The sequence below is a fragment of the Plecotus auritus genome (genome assembly GCF_963455305.1).
Source record: "Plecotus auritus genome assembly, chromosome: 12".
Taxonomy (NCBI): Eukaryota; Metazoa; Chordata; class Mammalia; order Chiroptera; family Vespertilionidae; genus Plecotus; species Plecotus auritus.
In genome coordinates, this window is record NC_137778.1 from 32,681,575 (window position 1) to 32,700,564 (window position 18,990).

Consider the following 18,990-nt stretch of genomic DNA (forward strand, 5'->3'; position numbering starts at 1 on the left):
AAGTGAAAAAATTGCTTTTCACTTTTTAACATCATTTGGTCTCAATTTTCCAACTGATAAAACAGATGATGATCCCTTCCTACCCTAAAAGGGTGAGCTGAGGTGCAAAATGATAAAAGAGGAAGGAATTTGTTTTCCCAGACTGATCGGAAGCAGGGTATTTAAATGTCATTGGTAGAACTGATGTTGAAAGGACAGGAAGGGGCAGGGGTGGTCTCTGGTGTGGGGTTGACTTGCTGTCTGACTCTCTCTCAGCTCTTGAACACCTGCCCACCCACCGAGATGTCCTGCCAGCAGAGCCAGCAGTGTGCCCCCAAGTGCCCTCCCAAGTGCTGTACCCCAAAATGCCCTCCTAAGTGCCCCCCCAAGTGCCCTCCAGTCTCTTCCTGCTGCAGTGTCAGCTCTGGGGGCTGCTGTGGCTCTGGGGGTGGGGGCTGCTGTAGCTCTGGGGGTGGTGGCTGCTGTAGCTCTGGGGGTGGGGGCTGCTGCCTGAGCCACCACAGGCCCCGCAGGTCTCACCTCTTCAGACACAGAAGCTCTGGCTGCTGCAGCTCAGGGGGCTCCAGCTGCTGTGGAGGGGGCTCTGGAGGGGGCTCCAGCTGCTGCGGAGGGGGCTCTGGAGGGGGCTCCAGCTGCTGCGGAGGGGGCTCTGGAGGGGGCTCCAGCTGCTGCGGAGGGGGCTCCAGTTATGGAGGGGGCTCCAGCTGCTGCGGAGGGGGCTACGGTTATGGAGGGGGCTCCAGCTATGGAGAGGGCTCCAGCTATGGAGGGGGCTCCAGCTATGGAGGGGGCTGTGGTCAGTCCTCTGGAGGAGGCTGTGGTCAGTCCTCTGGAGGCTGCTGCTGAAGTGGACCCTGAGCCAAGAAGAGCTAACCTCAGAGTCTGAGAGACTGTGAACTTTCGAAAACAATATTCTCCTTGAGCTCCGGAAACTCCAGTCCTCTCCTGAATCCCCATCCATGGCTGCGGACCCCATGTCTGTGGCTGCTCTCACACGCCCATGCCAAAGCCCCTCAGCCACATCATGTGCTGTCTTCTTACGGGTGCTGCCTGGCTGATGTAAAACAATAAAACAAGGAATCTGCTCAGCAATTTGCTTCTGAAGGTGTTTTTCTTCTGGGGTGGCCATTGTTCTCTTCTAGCCCGTCCTCTGCAGGCGGTGGCCTTGGAACCTCAGAGGCAGAGGGTCATTCCGTCCTAAGTTAGGGTGAATGGGGTGAGCGTATGAGAGACAAAAATTCCTAACTCTGTTTTGTCCTGTGTCATCTGGGCCTAGCATTGTTGTACAAGCCTCAAATTTTTTTTTAATAAATATGAATTCTTGAGTTTCTGACCACCTTCTGGGCCCTAACCCTGCCCTCCATGTTCCTCTCCCTCCCTCTGTGTACACATCCTCTAACTGCTGACATACCCCCGCCAAAACACACACACACACACACACACACACACACAAGGGAGGGAAAAAATGAGTAAATTAATTTAAAATAAAAGGAAAATATTTGAAAATACATATTTCTCATCCGCCACCTTAATTGGCTTAGTTCCAGGCATTCCGGCACCATGGGGTGTAAAAATTACTCTTGTACTAAGTTTCCTGAAAATCTTGCCTATTGCTTCCTTTTCCAGCTCCAATACTTCTCTACAATTTTTCCCCAGACACACTCCCGATGTCACATATATGCTCTCTACCGAGTAATGTGTGTGCTTCTTAAATGCTACATTTAAGACCTAACAGAAAGTGTTCCTAACTTAATTTCTAAGGTGCATCATTTGTACTGACTTGTGGAACCCCATGTCCCTGCTGCACTAAACAACTCACCCTTAGCTAGGTATAACTGAGACTTGTCTGTGGGGAAGCATGGGACTTGGTTGGAAAAGTCAAGGCAGGGGCTGCCACCTTCGGCAAGGTCCCCCTAGATGCCCTCAACCTTTTGGAGAATCCTCCTTACAGACTTTCCAACCAAGTCCCGTGCTTCCCCACACTTGTCCATCCTGATTCCTTTGTATGTGGGAAATAGTAGAAGTTACTATCGTAGTTCAGTATCTAGAATACTTCAAGTCTCAATAAAGGATATCTTCCACTAGCCTATAGAATAAAAGACTAATATGCAAATTGACCGAACGGTGGAAAACAGTCACTATGATGCACACTAACCACCAGGAGGCAGATGCTTAACGCAGGAGCTGCCCCCTGGTGATCAGTGCGCTCCCACAGGGGTCCGCCGCTCAGCAAGAAGCCAGGCTCATGGCTGGTGAGTGCAGCAGCGGTGGTGGCAGCACTAAGCCGTCAGTCAGACATCCCCTGAGGGCTTCCAGACTTCGAGAAGGGAGAGGGCACAGGCTGGGCTGAGGGACTCCCCCTCCCCCACCAAGTGCACGAATCTCGTGCACCGGACCTCTAGTTATTTGATAAGTGCTGTTACTGCTACGACTGCTATTATTAGCCCCATTTCTTGCTCTTTCCTTTATCTGGAGTTCACTTCAAGTTCTTCTCTGCCTTCTGGACAGTTTGCAATTCTGTTTCTCCCTGAAGGCCCACCTCCAATCTTATCTTTGGTGAAGCCTTATCTAGTGTTTCCTCAGGGAGGTGGATGTTAAATAATCTGTCTATAACCCTCACATTGAGCAAGCTTGGTTTGTAGGATATAATAAAAATGTGACATTATTGTTATACTAGTGACCCGGTGCATGAAATTCGTGCATGGTGCAGGGTTTTCTCAGCCCAGCCTGTCCCCTCTCACAGACTGGGAGCCCTCAGGAGATGTCCTACTGTGGGAGGTGACCGGGGCTGATCAAGGGAAGGCGCCAGCCCCATTACCTCACTGCTGCAGTCACTGCCAGCCACTGCAGCCGCCAAGGTGCTTTCATCAACACGGACTCTAGTCCCTTCACTGTGAAAAAATGACAACTTTCTTTAGGCATTTTCAAGATGTGTCTTTCATAGGATATAACATTTCTTTCTTTCTTTCTTTCTTTCTTTCTTTCTTTCTTTCTTCCTTCCTTCCTTCCTTCCTTCCTTCCTTCCTCTTTCTTTCTTTCTTTCTTTCTTTCTTTCTTTCTTTCTTTCTTTCTTTCTTTCTTTCTTTCTTTCTTTCTTTCTTTCTTCCTTTCTTTCCTCACCTGAGGATATGTTTCCATTGATTTTTAGAGAGTGTGGAAGAGAGAGGGAGAGACAGAGAGAAACATCAATGTGAGAGGGACACTTTGATTGGTTGCCTCCTGTATGAACCCTGACCTGGGCCCCGGCCAGGGAGGAGCCTGTAACCTAGGTACATGTCCTTGATCAGAATCGAACCTGGACCCTGCGGTCAGCAGGCTGAGGCTCTATCCACTGAGCCAAACCAGCTAAGGAAGGATATGACATTTCTTAGCCCCTCCAGCAGCAGACCTTCATTTTTTCCTCCAGGAGTGTGGTGGAAAAACCCTAGATCACCTTCTTGGATTCTTATAACCCAAGTTACCAAGAACACTGCAAGTGGCAGCATACAGGGAGCATAGCCAATGAGTGGTCAGAAAAGGTATTTACTCTCGAACTAGTTTGGCTCAGTGGATAGACCGTGGGCCTGCAGACTGAAGGGTCCCAGGTTTGATTCCTGTTAAGGGCATGTACCTTGGTTGGAGGCACATCCCCAGTGGGGAGTGTGCAGGAGGCAGCTAATTGATGTTTCTCTCTCATTGATGTTTCTGACTGTCTATCCCTCTCCCCTCTTCTCTGTAAAAAAATCAATAAAATATATTTTTTAAAAAAATGGTGTTTCCTCTGCATCCCATGAGTCCCCTGTGTTGTGTCCACTGGGCTAGGGGCATGTCCCCTCCACCCGGTGGTGGCCGCTGGGGTCTCTACACACCCCAGAGACCGGCAGCCAGCCCCCCCACCCCTCCACCCCCGTCGTGGGCGCCGGGCTGGGTGGCATGTGGGGACCTGCCCGGGTCTCCACACACCCCAGAGGCCAGCAGCCAGCCCCCCCATCATGGGACCTGGGCTGGGGGCGTGGACCCGAACCACCACTTGGCGCCGGCACACATGCAAGCGGCTGGGGGCGGGGCGGGAATATCCCAGTCTCTGAACGCCCCTGAAGCCAGAGGCCAGCAGCCAGCCCCCTGTCATGGGCGCCAGTCTGGGGGAGTGGACCCTAACCACCGCTTGGCACCAGAGCATGCGCAAGTGGCTGGGGGCCTGCACCCATAGGCCTGGAGTAGCCGGGGGGGGGGGGGGGGGGCGCGTTCTGGGACCCCTGCAGCTCAGGGCCTAAGTGCGGGCCTACAGGCTAGGAGCGGCCTGGGTCCTGAGGATGTTCCTGGGACCTAGGCCACTCAGTGCCTGCATATGCAAATTAACCACCATCTTTGTTGGGTTAATTTGCATACTCACTCTGATTGGCTGGTGGGCGTAGCGGAGTGATGGTTAATTTGCATGTTTCTCTTTTATTAGATAGGATGCTACTGTTCTTAAAATTTTACTCAATAGGATGGTCTTCTGATTACTAAATGAATACTTGGGGAGACCTAGTGGTTTTATGGTCCTTTTCAAGTAATAGAAAGAAATTTTGTCATTTTAAATCACTAACCTGATCTCATTTTGGAAATCAGAATATTCAGTCTGAGAAACAGTCATAATGCCATACTTGTTTAATGGCATATTTGTCAGTCCTGTGGGTTTCCTGCCTGATATTTCTCTCTCTTCCAGTTTTCTAAATGTATTCTCTAGCCCCAGCATGAGGATTAGGGGGAAGGGGCACAGTCTCACAGAATGGATGAAAGTAGACAGCAGAATCAAGTTTCTGACGACTCCTCTCATGGGCATTTCAGTGTCTTCCCTTTATCTATGACATGGGTGCTGCCCCGCCCATGGCAGGTCACTCCAAGGTCAGAGCTGGTTCTACAATCTTCTCTTAGACAAGGGACAAAATGGCTCCAGATCAGTTATCCTCTCTAATGTGATTCATGCCTGGTCACAGGAAGCATTCATACCTCATTTGACCCACATTTACAGCGGACTGGAAACCTTTGCTTGGTGACAAAGCTGGTCTAAGTTCCATCCCATTCCCTGAGGCAAGAGTTGGGTCCTGCTTCTCCACATTTCCCAAGTCAGAGAGATAGAGTCAAAATAAATTGGAAAAGATATGATCACAGTTATTTCTTTAACTTTCCTGTGTGAGACAGATTGCCTTACTTTAGATTTGCCTTGTATTTCTACTCTAGATCTCAGTCATGTTCACTCCCTATCCATCCCTGTCAACAGAAGACCTAGAAAGCCAATCATCCTAAATAATAAAAGGGTAATATGCAAATTGACCCTAACAGTGGAACGATCAGAATGACTGCTGGACCAGTCACTATGAGGTGCACTGACCACCTCTCAGTCCCTGTCCCTGGCCAGCAGGCTCTGATCGCCTAGTGGTGAACGGGGAACTGGGGGTGGGTGGCGGTGGACACGGGAGGCACCAGGCCAAGGCCCCCCACCACCACACAGAGGGCGACCAGCAATGGAGGCGAGGCTGGTGAGTGGGCAGGAACAGCTGACCTCTTGGTCCCTTCCCCTGGCTGTCAGGCACCGATCACCAGATGGCGAAGGGGGAATGGGGGGGGGGGGGAGTGGTGGTGGCAGGTGGCGGGGCCGGCTGCAGACAGCCCGGGAAGATGGTCCTGATCACAGGTCAGGCCTAGGGACCATACCTGTGCACGAATTTTGTGTGCTGGGCCTCTAGTTTGCCTGATAAAAATGTTCTGATTGACTTGAACTCCAGCTATTGACTTCACACAGACAAAGCAAGCAAACGAATCCTTTGAGGTTTCAAATGTGCTGCCAACTTATCACCCAGATCTAAATCAGGTTGATTGATGATTTGGGTAGCAGATCCATGGAGTCATGGATCATATGATCCCTCAGGCCAGTTATCTTAAGAATCAGTGCTCTGTTGCTGAGTAAGACTTACTTATGTATGTGAGCCAAGGAATTGATATCCTGACCACTCCCTTATAACTAAACCTTTTGTAACAGCCTGAGCAGAAAGACAGGAGTCATGATCAGGCAACATAGGGCCAGACCTCTGCAGGGTTATGTATCCTAGTCATGTATGTCTGCATAACCCAGGTCTTATGTTGATGGCCTAAGTCATATGGAAAACTATTTGTAAACTCTAAAGTTCTATGTAATGCTGGTTTCATGCGTGACAAAAAATAATCTGTTGGCTGCCACAGCATGCATCCAGAAGGTGATTAACAAAAATAATGGTGATTGCTATGATGATGATAGCTTTTGGTGTGCACAAAATGTGAGAGGCAACGTCCTGTGAGCTTCATGTGTGTTATTGTAGTTAATACACCTAACAAATTCATGACGTAGAGGTTATTGAAATCACTATCTCACAAATGAGGAAACTGAGGCAAAGAGGTTAAGCAATGTTCCCCAAATTATATACATAATAAGTTTCAGAGTTAGAATTTATGCCAGGCGTGTCTGGCTCCAGAGCCACAAACCTAGCTTCTAAGAAATTTTTCCAAGCTTGAGTTGATTTTAAGAGGTAAATGTACTTTGGAATCTGAGCTCCACACAACACACACCAAATGCATACACCACACTTAGAAACAAACACCCACATCCCAGACGATAAAAAGTGAATGGAATCCATCACCACAAAACCAGCATTACAAGAAATATTAAAGGGACTTCTTAAGGAAAAGAAAAGAAAAGAAAAGAAAAAGAACATAAATATGAATAATTAAATGGCAATGACTACATACCCATCAAATGTATTAAGTACTCCAATCAAAAGACATAAAAATGAAATCATACTATTTGTGACAATAGGGTATTGGGGGATGGACCTAGGGTATTATGAAATAAATCATACAGAAAAAGGCAAAAATCATATGATTTCACTTATATGTGGAATCTTAAGAACAATATGAACAAACAAACAAAACAGAAATAGTCTCATAGATACAGAGAACAAGCTGATGGTTGATAGAGGGGAGGGTGTTTGGGGGACTGGATGAAAATGTGAAGGGAGTAAGAAGTATAATTGGTAGTTTCAAAATAGGCACAGGGATGTAAAGTACAGCGCAGGGAATATAGTCAATCATATTTTAATAACTATGTATGGTGCTGGGTGGGTACTAACCACTATGCTGCACACCTGAGACCAATATAATGTAACTAAAGGCCCGATGCGCGAAATCTGTGCAAGAGTAGGCCTTCCTTCCCCGGCTGCCGGCACCGGCTTCCCTCGGGCACCCGGGACTCGGCCTTCCCTCGCAGCCCCGGCTTCGTCCGGAAGATCATCCGGAAGGATGTCTGGTCTAATTAGCATATTACGCTTTTATTATTATAGATAGTAAATATCAACTGTACTTGAAAAAAAATAGTGATTGACAAATCCAAGTTTATATTAAGGAAACTGGAATAAGCATGCATTTAAAAAAAAATAAGAAGTAAATACACACCTAATTACTCAGAACACAGATACACTGAATCATAGCAGTAAATTGACGAGGCCGTGTGAAAAAGTTTGGAAGCATCTATATTTCTTTGTTTAACCCCGAGAGCTGGAGCCAATGAATTAACATTGCAGGAGGAAGGGGAAGGTTTGGGGAACCAAGCTCCGAGAAAGAGAACTGAGAGGGAGGAACTGCTAAGAATAATAAGGCAGCAGATGATGGTAAGAATCCTCCTTCACCGCATTTCTAAACAGCCCTATTCCGAGTCCAGCAGCAGCTGTCCTGAGCCCCATGGAGAGAGACAGGGAAGTAGCTGACAGTCATCGCCTGTCACAGGACCATGTTGGTGGCAGGAGGCGGTCCTCTCATGCCCAGGCCCTGTCTCACTCACTGGGGCAGAGCTCCAGCCCAGCATAAAAGGGCCGTGGGGATGGAGCATCTCCATCCACTCCCTCCTGAGGTAGTGACAGACCCTGTGCTGCTTGTGCACCTGGTAAGTGTCCACTGGGAATGGAGCAGGGTGTCCCACAGGGGGTCGCTCACCAGAGCATGTGGACAGGTGGGCAGGGTCTGGGGGTGGAGGAGGATGTGGAGAGCAGGGAAGGGAACAAAAGCGTAGAAGAGTGGGCTGTGAGGCAAGAAAGACTGGAAGTGCCTGAATGATTGTGTCTGTGCTATAGTTAAATTAGTTTTGCATGTTTTTTAGTTTCTCAGTTTTAAGCAAGTTAAAACAATCTTCCTTAGAAGGAAGAGTTTACCTGGGAGAAATGAACTCTGTGCCTTCCCAGAGCCTGTACTGGGGTCACAGCGATTCTCAAAGAGTGGGAGCAGAAGAAGCATATTTGGGGCTTCATAAACACAGAGATCCAGTGTCCTTAGGTTGGTGAGGAGTGCTGTCTACGCATCTGAACCAGAAGCCCCAAAGTTGAATAGTGACTAACAAGTTGAAGTTCATAGTGCTACCGTGAAAGATAGAGGAGTCTGTGTATTGTAGACAGTGTATATAGCTCAGCCTCAGTTCACTGGGCCAGCAAACCTAGGTTCACATCCCAGCTCATATCACTTCTCCATTTAAAATAATAGCTTAGAATTGCAAAGAATAATCATACGGGCTGTTTAACGGCAATATATGTATACATATATACACATGTATAATTATATGGGATAATCATAATTTTAATAGAATATATGGCATAATAATATGTATTGTGAAATGCTACTAGTATATGGGGAGTTCCTGCAAAAGAAAGTATTTTTAAAAATATGTTTTTATTGATTTTTTTTTTAGAGAGGGAGGAAGGGAGAGGGAGAGATAGAAGAAACATCAATGATGAGAGAGAATCATTGATTGGCTGCCTCCTGCACTCCCCCTACTGGGGGTGAAACCCATATCTAGGGCATGTGCCCTGACCAGTAATCAACCATGACCTCCTGGTTCATGGGTTGGGGCTCAACTACTGAGCCACACCGGCCAGGTGAAAATTCTTATTTCTTCCTTAACAAAGAGCTCTGCAGCTCTAAACTGAGTCCTAGATTGGACATTTCCAAACTTCTGAGTGGTGCAGAGTGGACTTGAGTCAGACTGTAAATGCCAATTTCGCCTTCACTTAGCACGAGCTTTGGGCAAGCTTGTTAAACATCTGTCCTCTATGTCTTGCTTTGTTAAAAGAAGTTCGTCTATATCTATTTCAGTAAAAACTCTTTAGGCTCAAATGATAAGCTACTTTAGAGATAATTTTTTATGACTTATCTTGAACAGGCTTCAGAAATGTAGAGTAAAAAAATGATGGTAAAAGGACAGTAGGGAAGGTCTCTGTGTGGGACTCACTTGCGCTCTGACTCTCCCTCAGCTCCTGAACGCCCGCCTACCTGCCCGCCCAGATGTCCTGCCAGCAGAGCCAGCAGTGTGCCCCCAAGTGCCCTCCCAAGTGCTGCACCCCAAAATGCCCTCCTAAGTGTCCCCCCAAGTGCCCTCCAGTCTCTTCCTGCTGCAGTGTCAGCTCTGGGGGCTGCTGTGGCTCTGGGGGTGGGGGCTGCTGTAGCTCTGGGGGTGGGGGCTGCTGCAGCTCTGGGGGTGGTGGCTGCTGCCTGAGCCACCACAGGCGCCGCAGGTCTCACCTCTTCAGACACAGAAGCTCTGGCTGCTGCAGCTCAGGGGGCTCCAGCTGCTGCGGAGGGAGCTCTGGAGGGGGCTCCAGCTGCTGCGGAGGGGGCTCTGGAGGGGGCTCCAGCTGCTGTGGAGGGGGCTCTGGAGGGGGCTCCAGCTGCTGTGGAGGGGGCTCCAGCTATGGAGGGGGCTCCAGCTGCTGCGGAGGGGGCTCCAGCTATGGAGGGGGCTCCAGCTATGGAGGGGGCTCCAGCTATGGAGGGGGCTGTGGTCAGTCCTCTGGAGGCTGCTGCTGAAGTGGACCCTGAGCCAAGAAGAGCAGAATCAGAGGCACTAAAGGGTCAAGATCATCTTCCTTGGGCCTGCCTGTGTTGCTGAGACATTTTAGTGAAGATTTCAAATTCTGTTCTGGAAGAGTGTTCTGACTTGGAATCCAGAAATCTGTGTCCTCTCCTAACGTCTCATCTCCCGACCTCTGATCCCACCTTTGCAGCTTGCCCTGGGAACCCCAGATTATTTCTTTGGCTGGCCCCTTCTTGAAGGGAAACAATAAAACAATCTGCTCTCCAACTTGTTCTCCACTGCTGTCTCTTATTATACACTTTCTGGGAAAGGTGAACATGTCTGGTCTCGGTTCTGTCTCTCCTTGCCACCTGGGCCCTGAACCAGCATTGCTTGCTTTCAAGACTCCGAGAGTCCCCAGGAACACAATTCCTTCCACTTCTGCCAGTCATTAGAGCTGAAACCAGTCCATCTGTCCTGGGATTCAGAAGCCAGAATCCTCTCCCAAAACTCTATTCTTCTTACACCAAATTTATTTTCTGCTTGGGATCCCCAAACTACAGACTGTAACTCATTCCCTAGCTGACCTCCTTGCATTCTGATTGCTCAAACAAAACAATAAAACAAAGAAATCTGCTCACCACCCTGTTGTAGACTCTTTCTTACCTGCTTGTGTCCTAATATTCTTTTCACTACTGTTCATTGTTATGCTGACTGGAGACCCTGGCCATCAAATACGTGCCAGTTACATGGTGGGCATGGAAGGAGGGGAGAGAAAAATGGCTCTGGCTCCTCCTCTGACGCTATTTCTCAGAAGAATCCTATGTACCTGCCTGAGTGTGACCTCCTGGTGTCTCCCATGAACACAGTGCCTTAGACTCTGGGCTTTCCAGTGCCTTGGGCATGACAGGAAGACAGATGTGTATCCTATGCTCTACTGGTCCCTTTTTCTCTTTATATTCTTCCTACTCATCCCCAGATTGCTTTCTCCTTCAGTAAAAAAAAATATTTAGAAATTATACATGAACTTTCTAAAAATAGACCATGAGTATTAGTCAATTCTAACTAGAAATATGCACATTGCATGTGGCAAAGATCATAAAAATGTCAAATCCATAAGAAAAGAACCAGGAACTTTAAAAATATCACTAACTTCTCCCTTTTCTTGAGGCCCAAGTCCAAATTTTCAAGTCAAATATTTTATCTCTATATTTTGTAAAGAAATCTTGCTTTATCATCAAAGATTTTTAAAATAACAAATTTCATAAGATTTAATCATTGTTAATTTTCTTTGAGTTATTATACCTTGATAATCTTAATAAGAACTGGATAAGTGGCTAATACGTCATATATATGTTTTAATCTATGAAAAAACACAGGTGTCTGGTGGGCCAGAGAGTTGGAACCCATCAGAATAGGGTAGTTCACACTTCACCACTGCTGTGAATCAGTATGACCTCTAGATGTCACTATGTCTCTAATTAATCACTCAAGATTCAAAGTCCTGTGAGGGATCATCCAAAGAGCTATTCCAAAAAGTTAGAAGAGGAATATATCTCCTTTGGTTTCAGGAATAAGAGGAAACTCAATCACTACACACACTGGGTGATTCCCTCCAAGTCACCAAATGCACTAACAAGTATGGAGTTGATTGTTGGCCAAAGTAACAGATAACTACCATCCTATCTACATATAAGTTCTCAGACAAAAGCATCTTATATCTCCATGAACTGTAATGCTGCAATTGAGACCAGGTATACTCAAAGGTCAGAGGTTTTTCTCTTTCCCTTAGACCGGTTGCCTCCTAAGCATGGGTGATATGTATCTATCTCAGACCAGAGTTCCATGAAAGTCAAGATTGTGTTTTCCTACAAGGTCATGGAGATTTTCTTGTATATTTTCTTCTAAGAGTTTTATAGTTTTAACTTGTCAGTTAGGTTCTTGATGCATTTGAAATTTTAATGTCATATTTTTTAAATATTGTAGATCATTCTTTTACTTGTGGATCTTCAGTTGCCCTAATACTGTTTGTTGAAACAACTATTGTTTTCTCCGTGAAATGTCTTGACACCTTGCCAAAGTCAAATGACCATACATTGATGGGTTTACATCTGGACTCTCTATTATCTTCCATTGATCTTTATGTGCATCTTTGACCCAGGTTTTTTGTTTTTGTTTTTGTTTTTTTTTTTTCTTTTCAGCATTTGGAAAATGCCATTCCTCTGCCTCCTGGCCTCCATTGTTTTATTTTATTTTATTTTATTTATTTTTTTTTTATGAGAAGTCATAGGTCATTATTAGGGTCTTTGTAAGTGATGAGTTATTTATCTCTTCCTGTTTTCAAGAAATTCTCTTCATCTTTTCCTTTAAACATGTTTACTAAGATGTGTCTGAATGTGGATCTCTTAGTGTTTGTCTAAGTTTGTTGATCTTTTTGACTGTTTAGTTGCGTTTCATCAAATTTGGGGAATTGTCAGCATTATTTTGAATATGTTTTCTGTTTCTCTCTCTCCTTTCCTTCTGGTTCTCACATTAAACATATGTTGGTGAGCTTAATGGTGTCCCACATTTTTGTGGCTCTGTTCACTTTTTATTATTCATTTTTAAAATTTTTGTTCTTCAGATTGCATAATGTCTATTGATTTATCTCAAGTTTGATGATTCTCTCTTTTGCCAGTTTAAATATACTACTGATTCCCTCTAATAAATATTTTATTTCATTTAGTGTATTTTTTAACTCTAAAGTTTCCATATTGTTATTTTAAAAAATAATTTCTATTATTGACATTCTGTATTCAGCAAGACATTATCACACCTTCCTTTAATTCTTTAAGCATGTTCTTCTTTAAATATAGCTATAATAGCTGCTTTAAAGTTTACTTAAGTTCAATCTCTGGCTCTCTCATAGGATGTTTCTGTTTCTTGCTTATTTTATTGTGTATGAATAACAATTTTCTGCTTATTCCCATGTCTCATGTTTTTTGCTGAAAATTTGTCATTTTGGATAATATATTATAGGAACTCTGAATAGTGATCCTTCCCCCTCCCCTCTCCTGGGGTTTGTTGCTGTTGTTGTTTGCTTGTTTATTTGTTTAGTGGTTTGGAGGAACTGTTTCGGTGTGGCCTATTTTCCCTGAAGCCTGGAGCCTGAGATGTTACTCCTCCGTGTGCTCAGCCTTGGGCATGTATTTGGTTACCCTGGATGACAGAAGTTTCAGCAGAGGTCTCCTTGGTTGTCCCTTTCTCTGTTGAGTTGTCTTCTTCTACCGGTATCACACCTGACAGACATCAGCTGGTTGATGCTCTACTGTTTTTGATAATGTTCTGGGACATAAATTGTTTCATAATCTGATCCAATTAGATCCAGAAACTTTTGCAAGCGTAGTTTTTATTTTTTAATTTATTTTTGTTAAGCCTCACCCGTTTCTTTTGATTTTTAGAGAGTGGAAGGGAAGGCGAGGGACACACAGAGAGAAACATCGATGTGAGGGAGACACATTAATTGGTTGCCTCCCTCATTAGCTCCGACCAGGGCCTGGGATCGCCCCTGCACCCAAGGTACATGCCCTTGACCAGAATCGAACCCGGTACCCTTCAGTCCACAGGCCGACGCTCTATTCACTGAGCCAAACTGGCTAAGGCTGCAAGGGTAGTTTTTGAGGCCAGTCTTTGAGGTTTGTTGTACTTAGGGCTCTACTTAGTTTCACTTTCCTTGGTTTTCTGGGTTAAATTAGCTGTCCTGCACGTTAGTGTATTGTTCTCATGGATCAACAGGCTCTTCTTAATTGCTTGCCAGCAAAACTCCCTTGTTTTCTAGAGTGTTTAGAGGCTTGAACATCAACTCTGCTCTGAATAAAATTGGTTACTTTGTTGAGAATTTTGGTTTTCCATTCTCATGGCCTGCTGCTTTGCCTGGCCAAAATCTCTGAGCCACTGCTCCGGATCTGGGGATGGGAACGGTTGTCTGCTTTCCTTGGAGTGACACACCTGCTTTATGAACATGATGCTATACTGGAAAACCTCTAATCTTCTTGGATTGCCTCTTCCACCCTGGAACATCTACTATACAGGTGGATTGGGGCAAAGGTGATCAGGGTCCCAGTATTCTGGGCCTGGTTCACCTGAGATAGAGTCACTCTTGACTCACAAGTCCGATTTGGGTGGAAGAAGGAAGTCCCCAAATCTTGGCTACGGTCCCCTGGAATGTAGTCTTTGTAACTCAGAGTGGGAGGTGATAGAAAACAATGTTTCAAAGACACCACAGCCCATGTCTTGGATCTAGGGAAGGAGGAGCCCCATCATTTCCTGGAGTGGAGCTACCATCATGCTGAGTTGAAAAGGGTCAGGGAGGAAACAAGTTATGATTTAAGCCATAGACTCTTGCTGTTGTTACCGAGGTTTAGCAGATTTTCTTGGATAAACATTTTTTTTTTCATTTGCTGTATGCCCTTACCAACAGTTATAGTGGTTTTGCTGGAAGAGAGTCCAAGGTGTTCTTCATGCTGTCATTCTGAAGGTTCTCCTTCAATGTTTTTGGTTTAGTTGTTTTTCAAGCTTAAAAAGACTCAGCATCTCAAGACTTTACAAAGATTTCTTTTATAATCTATAATAATAAAAGCATAATATGCTAATTAGACCAGACCTCCTTCTGGACGTCCTTCTGGGACGAAGCCAGGCTGCAGCCACAGGATCCAGGCAGCCACCCATGGCTGCAAGGGAGGGAATGAAGCAGCTGCGAAGGCCTACTTTCACGAATTTCATGCATCGGGCCTCTAGTTTTCCTTATAAAGTTATTTTATGAGGAGTGTGGGCAACCTAAACTCTAGGTACAATTTTAACTCATTTCTTCTAAATTTCAGAAGCTTCTCCTCTTCTTCCTTTGCATCGTGAGAGATTGGGAACAAAAGAGACTGCCCCCTTTGATGAATAAAAGACTAAGCCCATTCTTTGCTAGTGACAATTTCTTCTATTGAAACGAAAGCCATGCATTTAGACCCAATGGTCTGGGTTAACAAGCTAGTCCTTTTGATATTATAGCCTTATGTAGAAGTCAGGATTTGGCTATCATCCTACCTGAAGGAAAAAGCCAAGATCAGAAGATCACTTAGCCCTTCTTACTAGAATATATGACTATTGCTGATTTTTAGAGGCAAAAAAATGTACCTGTTGGAGTCATGGCATTGATTTCCTGGACACTCCTACCAAACTGAACATTTTTGCACAATTTAAATAAAAATATCATAATATTCAGGAAATGTAGTTGAAGTGTCCACAGTGCCCCCCTTGCACTTAAGAAATAGCCGAATTAGCAAATGTCTTACTCTTCACACTATTCTTGGTCTGTTGTGTAAGGTGAGGTGCACCCACAGATTTCTCTATACTATTTATGGAATGGTGTTCACAAAGGTCTTAGGTGAGGATGGTGAACACAAGAAGTCAAGATCTACAAAACAAAAATGGGTGGGATTTTGTTTTCCTATGATTTTTTGTTCTCCCCAAACACAAAGTCTATTCTAATGGCACATAGATTATTTCATTCAACAAATATTAATGAGCATCTTCTTTATTGTCAGGCCCTAGGAATGAAGAAATGACAAAGTCCCTATCATTAAAGAACTGTTTAATAGAGGAGATAGGACAAGTATTTAGGTTACCTTGACCCTGAGCAGCTATAAAGTCTGTAGAAAGAGGTGTCTATGAAGTTCAGAGATTGGAGAACTCAGATGTGGCTGGGAGACCAGGCAAGTCTCCATGGAGGCGATGACATTGAGCTGGGTGATGAAGTCATGGTCAATGGGTTGGGGTAGACAAGTAGGGTCTTCCTCAGACTTTGGTGGTATTGAATCTGATTCTCCCTCTCTGATCCTAGGCAGGCCTCAACAGCAGTAGTTTCCACATCCATCCCCCCCAGGAATGTAATTTAGACTTAGTCATACCCACCTCCGCTGAGGTCAATCTGAAGGCCCCAGACTTCTGGTCACTCACTCACATGTGAATCCTTTTGATTCAATCACAGGTGTGTATAGCTGAGGAATTCATCCTTTGGGATTGTAAAACATCCAGATAGATTACCTGCTCCATGGCTGTCCTCCAATAACATGTCGCCTGGAGGCTTCAACTGGAGGATGTATAAATGGCCTCTTCCTTTCTGGCCCCACAAGGTCTCCAGACTCCTCCTGGGGTGACTTTTCCACACATCTTCTAGGGTGAGGCTACTTCTGAGTGGAGAGACACTTTGATGTTCCTCACTCAGATGCTGCAAAGGCAGCCCTAATCTTTCCTTTTGTCTCTTCCCAGAGGTTAGATAAACCAGGTAGGAGAGGTTTGGGTAGAGAAAAGGGGAGGCAAGTGGGTCCCTGCAAAAGACCTGAAATGATCTCATATGGGAGAATGCCATGGAAGCTAGATGGCCAGAGAAGGACAGAAAGTACACACAGACTTCAGAGTCTCAGGACAAAATAAGATTGAGTGAAGAGAGAGCCAAGACCCAGTTCTCATTTACATTTGACCATGTAAATGACATTGGCCTGGGAAATGTGGACTAGGTTGCGTATTGTTTTTCTCATTTAAGAAGAGTAAAATACTAGTCTGGTTGTTGGTGAATGGGTCCCCCGGGATTCCCATCATGATTTACTCCCCAAATATTTAGCCCTTTCATATCAAATTTTTTATCCTCCTGGGATGGATTTTAGCAGACTGCAAATGCTAGGCTCCCTTTGACAGCTCCAACTTATGGAGAAGAGAAACAGGCACCCAAGTTCCTGGTCTAACTGAATGCTCTTTTTCCTTCCAGTTTCGACCTGCTAGCCCAGCGATGTCACAGCAGAAGCAACAATCTTGGGAGTCTTTGCAGGCTCCCAAATGCTCCCTTCCCCAGGAACCACACCCCTCCCTGGCTCCCAGCTCCGACCCTTGCTGTGCTCCCTGTTCAGGAGGCTGTGGTTCTGGTTCCCAAAGCTCCCGGACTCAGAGCCTGGCCAGTGCTCGGAGGATGAGACGAACGCCCCGCTGCCTCAGGGGTGGCACGGTCTACCACATCAAAGAGGAGGAGTGTTGAGGTGACCAGAGAGGAGAGGGGCACAGGGACAGTTGTCCTCTCCCCACCCAGGTCTTGTGTACTCCTTCCACTGGGAAGCTCAGGACCTTCCCTCTCTTTTGTGTCAGGAAACCCCATCAGGCCCCAGCACTTAAGAAGTGAGATCTCAGCCAAGCTGCACTTCTGATTCTGTCTTCCACCTACCCCCTCAGCTCAGCAATGCAACAGCTGCTTCGTTTGGAGCCCTGACTGCTGTGACCCTTGAGGTCCCAGCTCAGATGTGCCAAGACCTTCACAGATGGATGCTGCCCCTCCTTCTCGCCTCCTAAGATAGCTGACGATGCTTCAAGGAGACAGATGGTTTGAGATTCATGACTGAGTTCTCAGCATCCTCATGGCCATCAACCGATGTCACCACATAATCCTAGCACTGAAGGCTTCAATGCAATAAACTTACGTTGTACTAGTACCTACTGTGTACTGGGCTCTGTGATCGCAGATGCAAGTAGGAGGTTTGTCTCTGCTCTAGAAACGATTACAATCTAGTTGGAGAGGCAATGTACTCTCTAGATTGAAATATGTGAACTAATGAATATAATTTTAAGCTGATTGACATACTTGCTTTTTCTCACTTTGTGTCCAAAAATACTTAAAGGAGGGGAAAAAAAAAGTTCAAAAGGACAAGAACAGCAGGGAGAGGCTTATTCTGATGTTGATCTAAGGTGGTTTCCTGGGCTTTGGAAGGAGAAGTTGGAAAGAGAGAGAGCATGTGCTTTGGGGGAGGGAACAGGCTCCCTGGGGTAGGTAGCATTTAAACAGGACCTTTATTTTTTTGTTTTGTTTTTTATTCTTTATTTTATTGTTTCAGGTATTACAAATAGTAGTACATGTCTCTTTTTTCCCCCCACTGACCTTCCCCCCCCCCCCCCCGGCCACCAGCTGAACTTGCCCTCCACTCCCCCCCAACCCCCCGCCCCTGCCCTAACAGGGCCTTTAAAGTAAGCCAGCTTTGGTCCTGTGGGTGGAGTGAGGAGGAAGAATCTTTCAGGTGGAAGATACAGCATAAACAGATGCATGTCACGTGGGGTACTTGCCAATGGCATGAATTTTAATTTGGCTGGAGTGTCAGGTGTAAGATGTGGATGTGGGACTGTAACCTGAATTCCTTATGTTAACTCAAATCAGCTGAGTTACTGAACTTAAGGTAGAAAATCCCAGCTACCAAAGTACTGTCATCTGGAGAAAGTCTGGGCCAAGTTCAGGGTCTATAAGCCTGAAGTTGGGGGAAGCTGCAGTAAAGTATAGGGGTTTGGAGGGGCTTGAGGCTCAGCTATGTTGCATATCAACCTAGGTTCCATGGAACAATGTTTATCTGATTCTCTACTTTCTGGGGGGGGGGGGGGGGTGGGTAGGACAGAAAGTATTTTTTCCCCAGTACTCACCCTAATAGATTATATTGTAGATGATGCCTATTTCCAGGACTTACCAGTCTTCCTGGTCGCTGGGGCCTGATTTTGTCTCTGTTACTATATATGTAGACCTGTAGGTATATCAAAATTATATAAAATTATAATTTTGTATGTATAATTTTTCTAATTAAGCAAATGATAGATACCTGTTTCATGTTATAAAGATTTGTTAATATAGATAAGCATAAGTAAGCTGATTAAGACCAATTGCAACTCTTATCACCTAAAATAACCACTGCTAATAATTCCATAGATTTCCACACTTTCTGAAAATTACAAAATGGGATAATTTCAGAATATTTTATCACCTGTGTTTTTAACCTAACAATGTAATTTATGTCAATACTCTTCTATGTTAATAAATAACTAACACTATTGTGTGAAGACACCATAATTTGTGTAACTAGTTTCCTAATATTGGACACGAAGGTTGTTTTCACTCTTGTGCTGTCTCAACATAGTAAAATAAATATTCTCATCGGTGATTATCCTTAGTAATTTTTCAAATTGTAATTCTAGAATTGTCAAAACTTATAAAGATCTTTTTCAGTATCTTGGGAGCAATTAAAATGCCTCCATTTAAGTAAATTGTTTTCAGGAAAGGGATTTCTTTTTCCAGCTAAAGGAAGAATTCAGTTATACAGAAAAACAATGTC

At 45.1% G+C, this 18,990-nt stretch overlaps 2 protein-coding genes across 2 annotated transcripts; both read left to right on the forward strand.

The window, feature by feature from the left end:
* Positions 1–282: 282 nt before the first annotated feature.
* On the forward strand, positions 283–846 carry LOC308237286 (uncharacterized protein; the record flags this gene model as incomplete). The annotated part of the gene is made up of 1 exon (XM_080647827.1): positions 283–846. One exon carries the CDS (start codon positions 283–285, stop codon positions 844–846), a length of 564 nt encoding a protein of 187 aa, XP_080503953.1.
* Positions 847–9,321: 8,475 nt separating this feature from the next.
* Positions 9,322–9,843, forward strand: LOC308237287 (uncharacterized protein; the record flags this gene model as incomplete). Its single annotated transcript, XM_080647828.1, has 1 exon — positions 9,322–9,843. One exon carries the CDS (start codon positions 9,322–9,324, stop codon positions 9,841–9,843), a length of 522 nt encoding a protein of 173 aa, XP_080503954.1.
* Between the last annotated feature and the right edge of the window lie 9,147 nt (positions 9,844–18,990).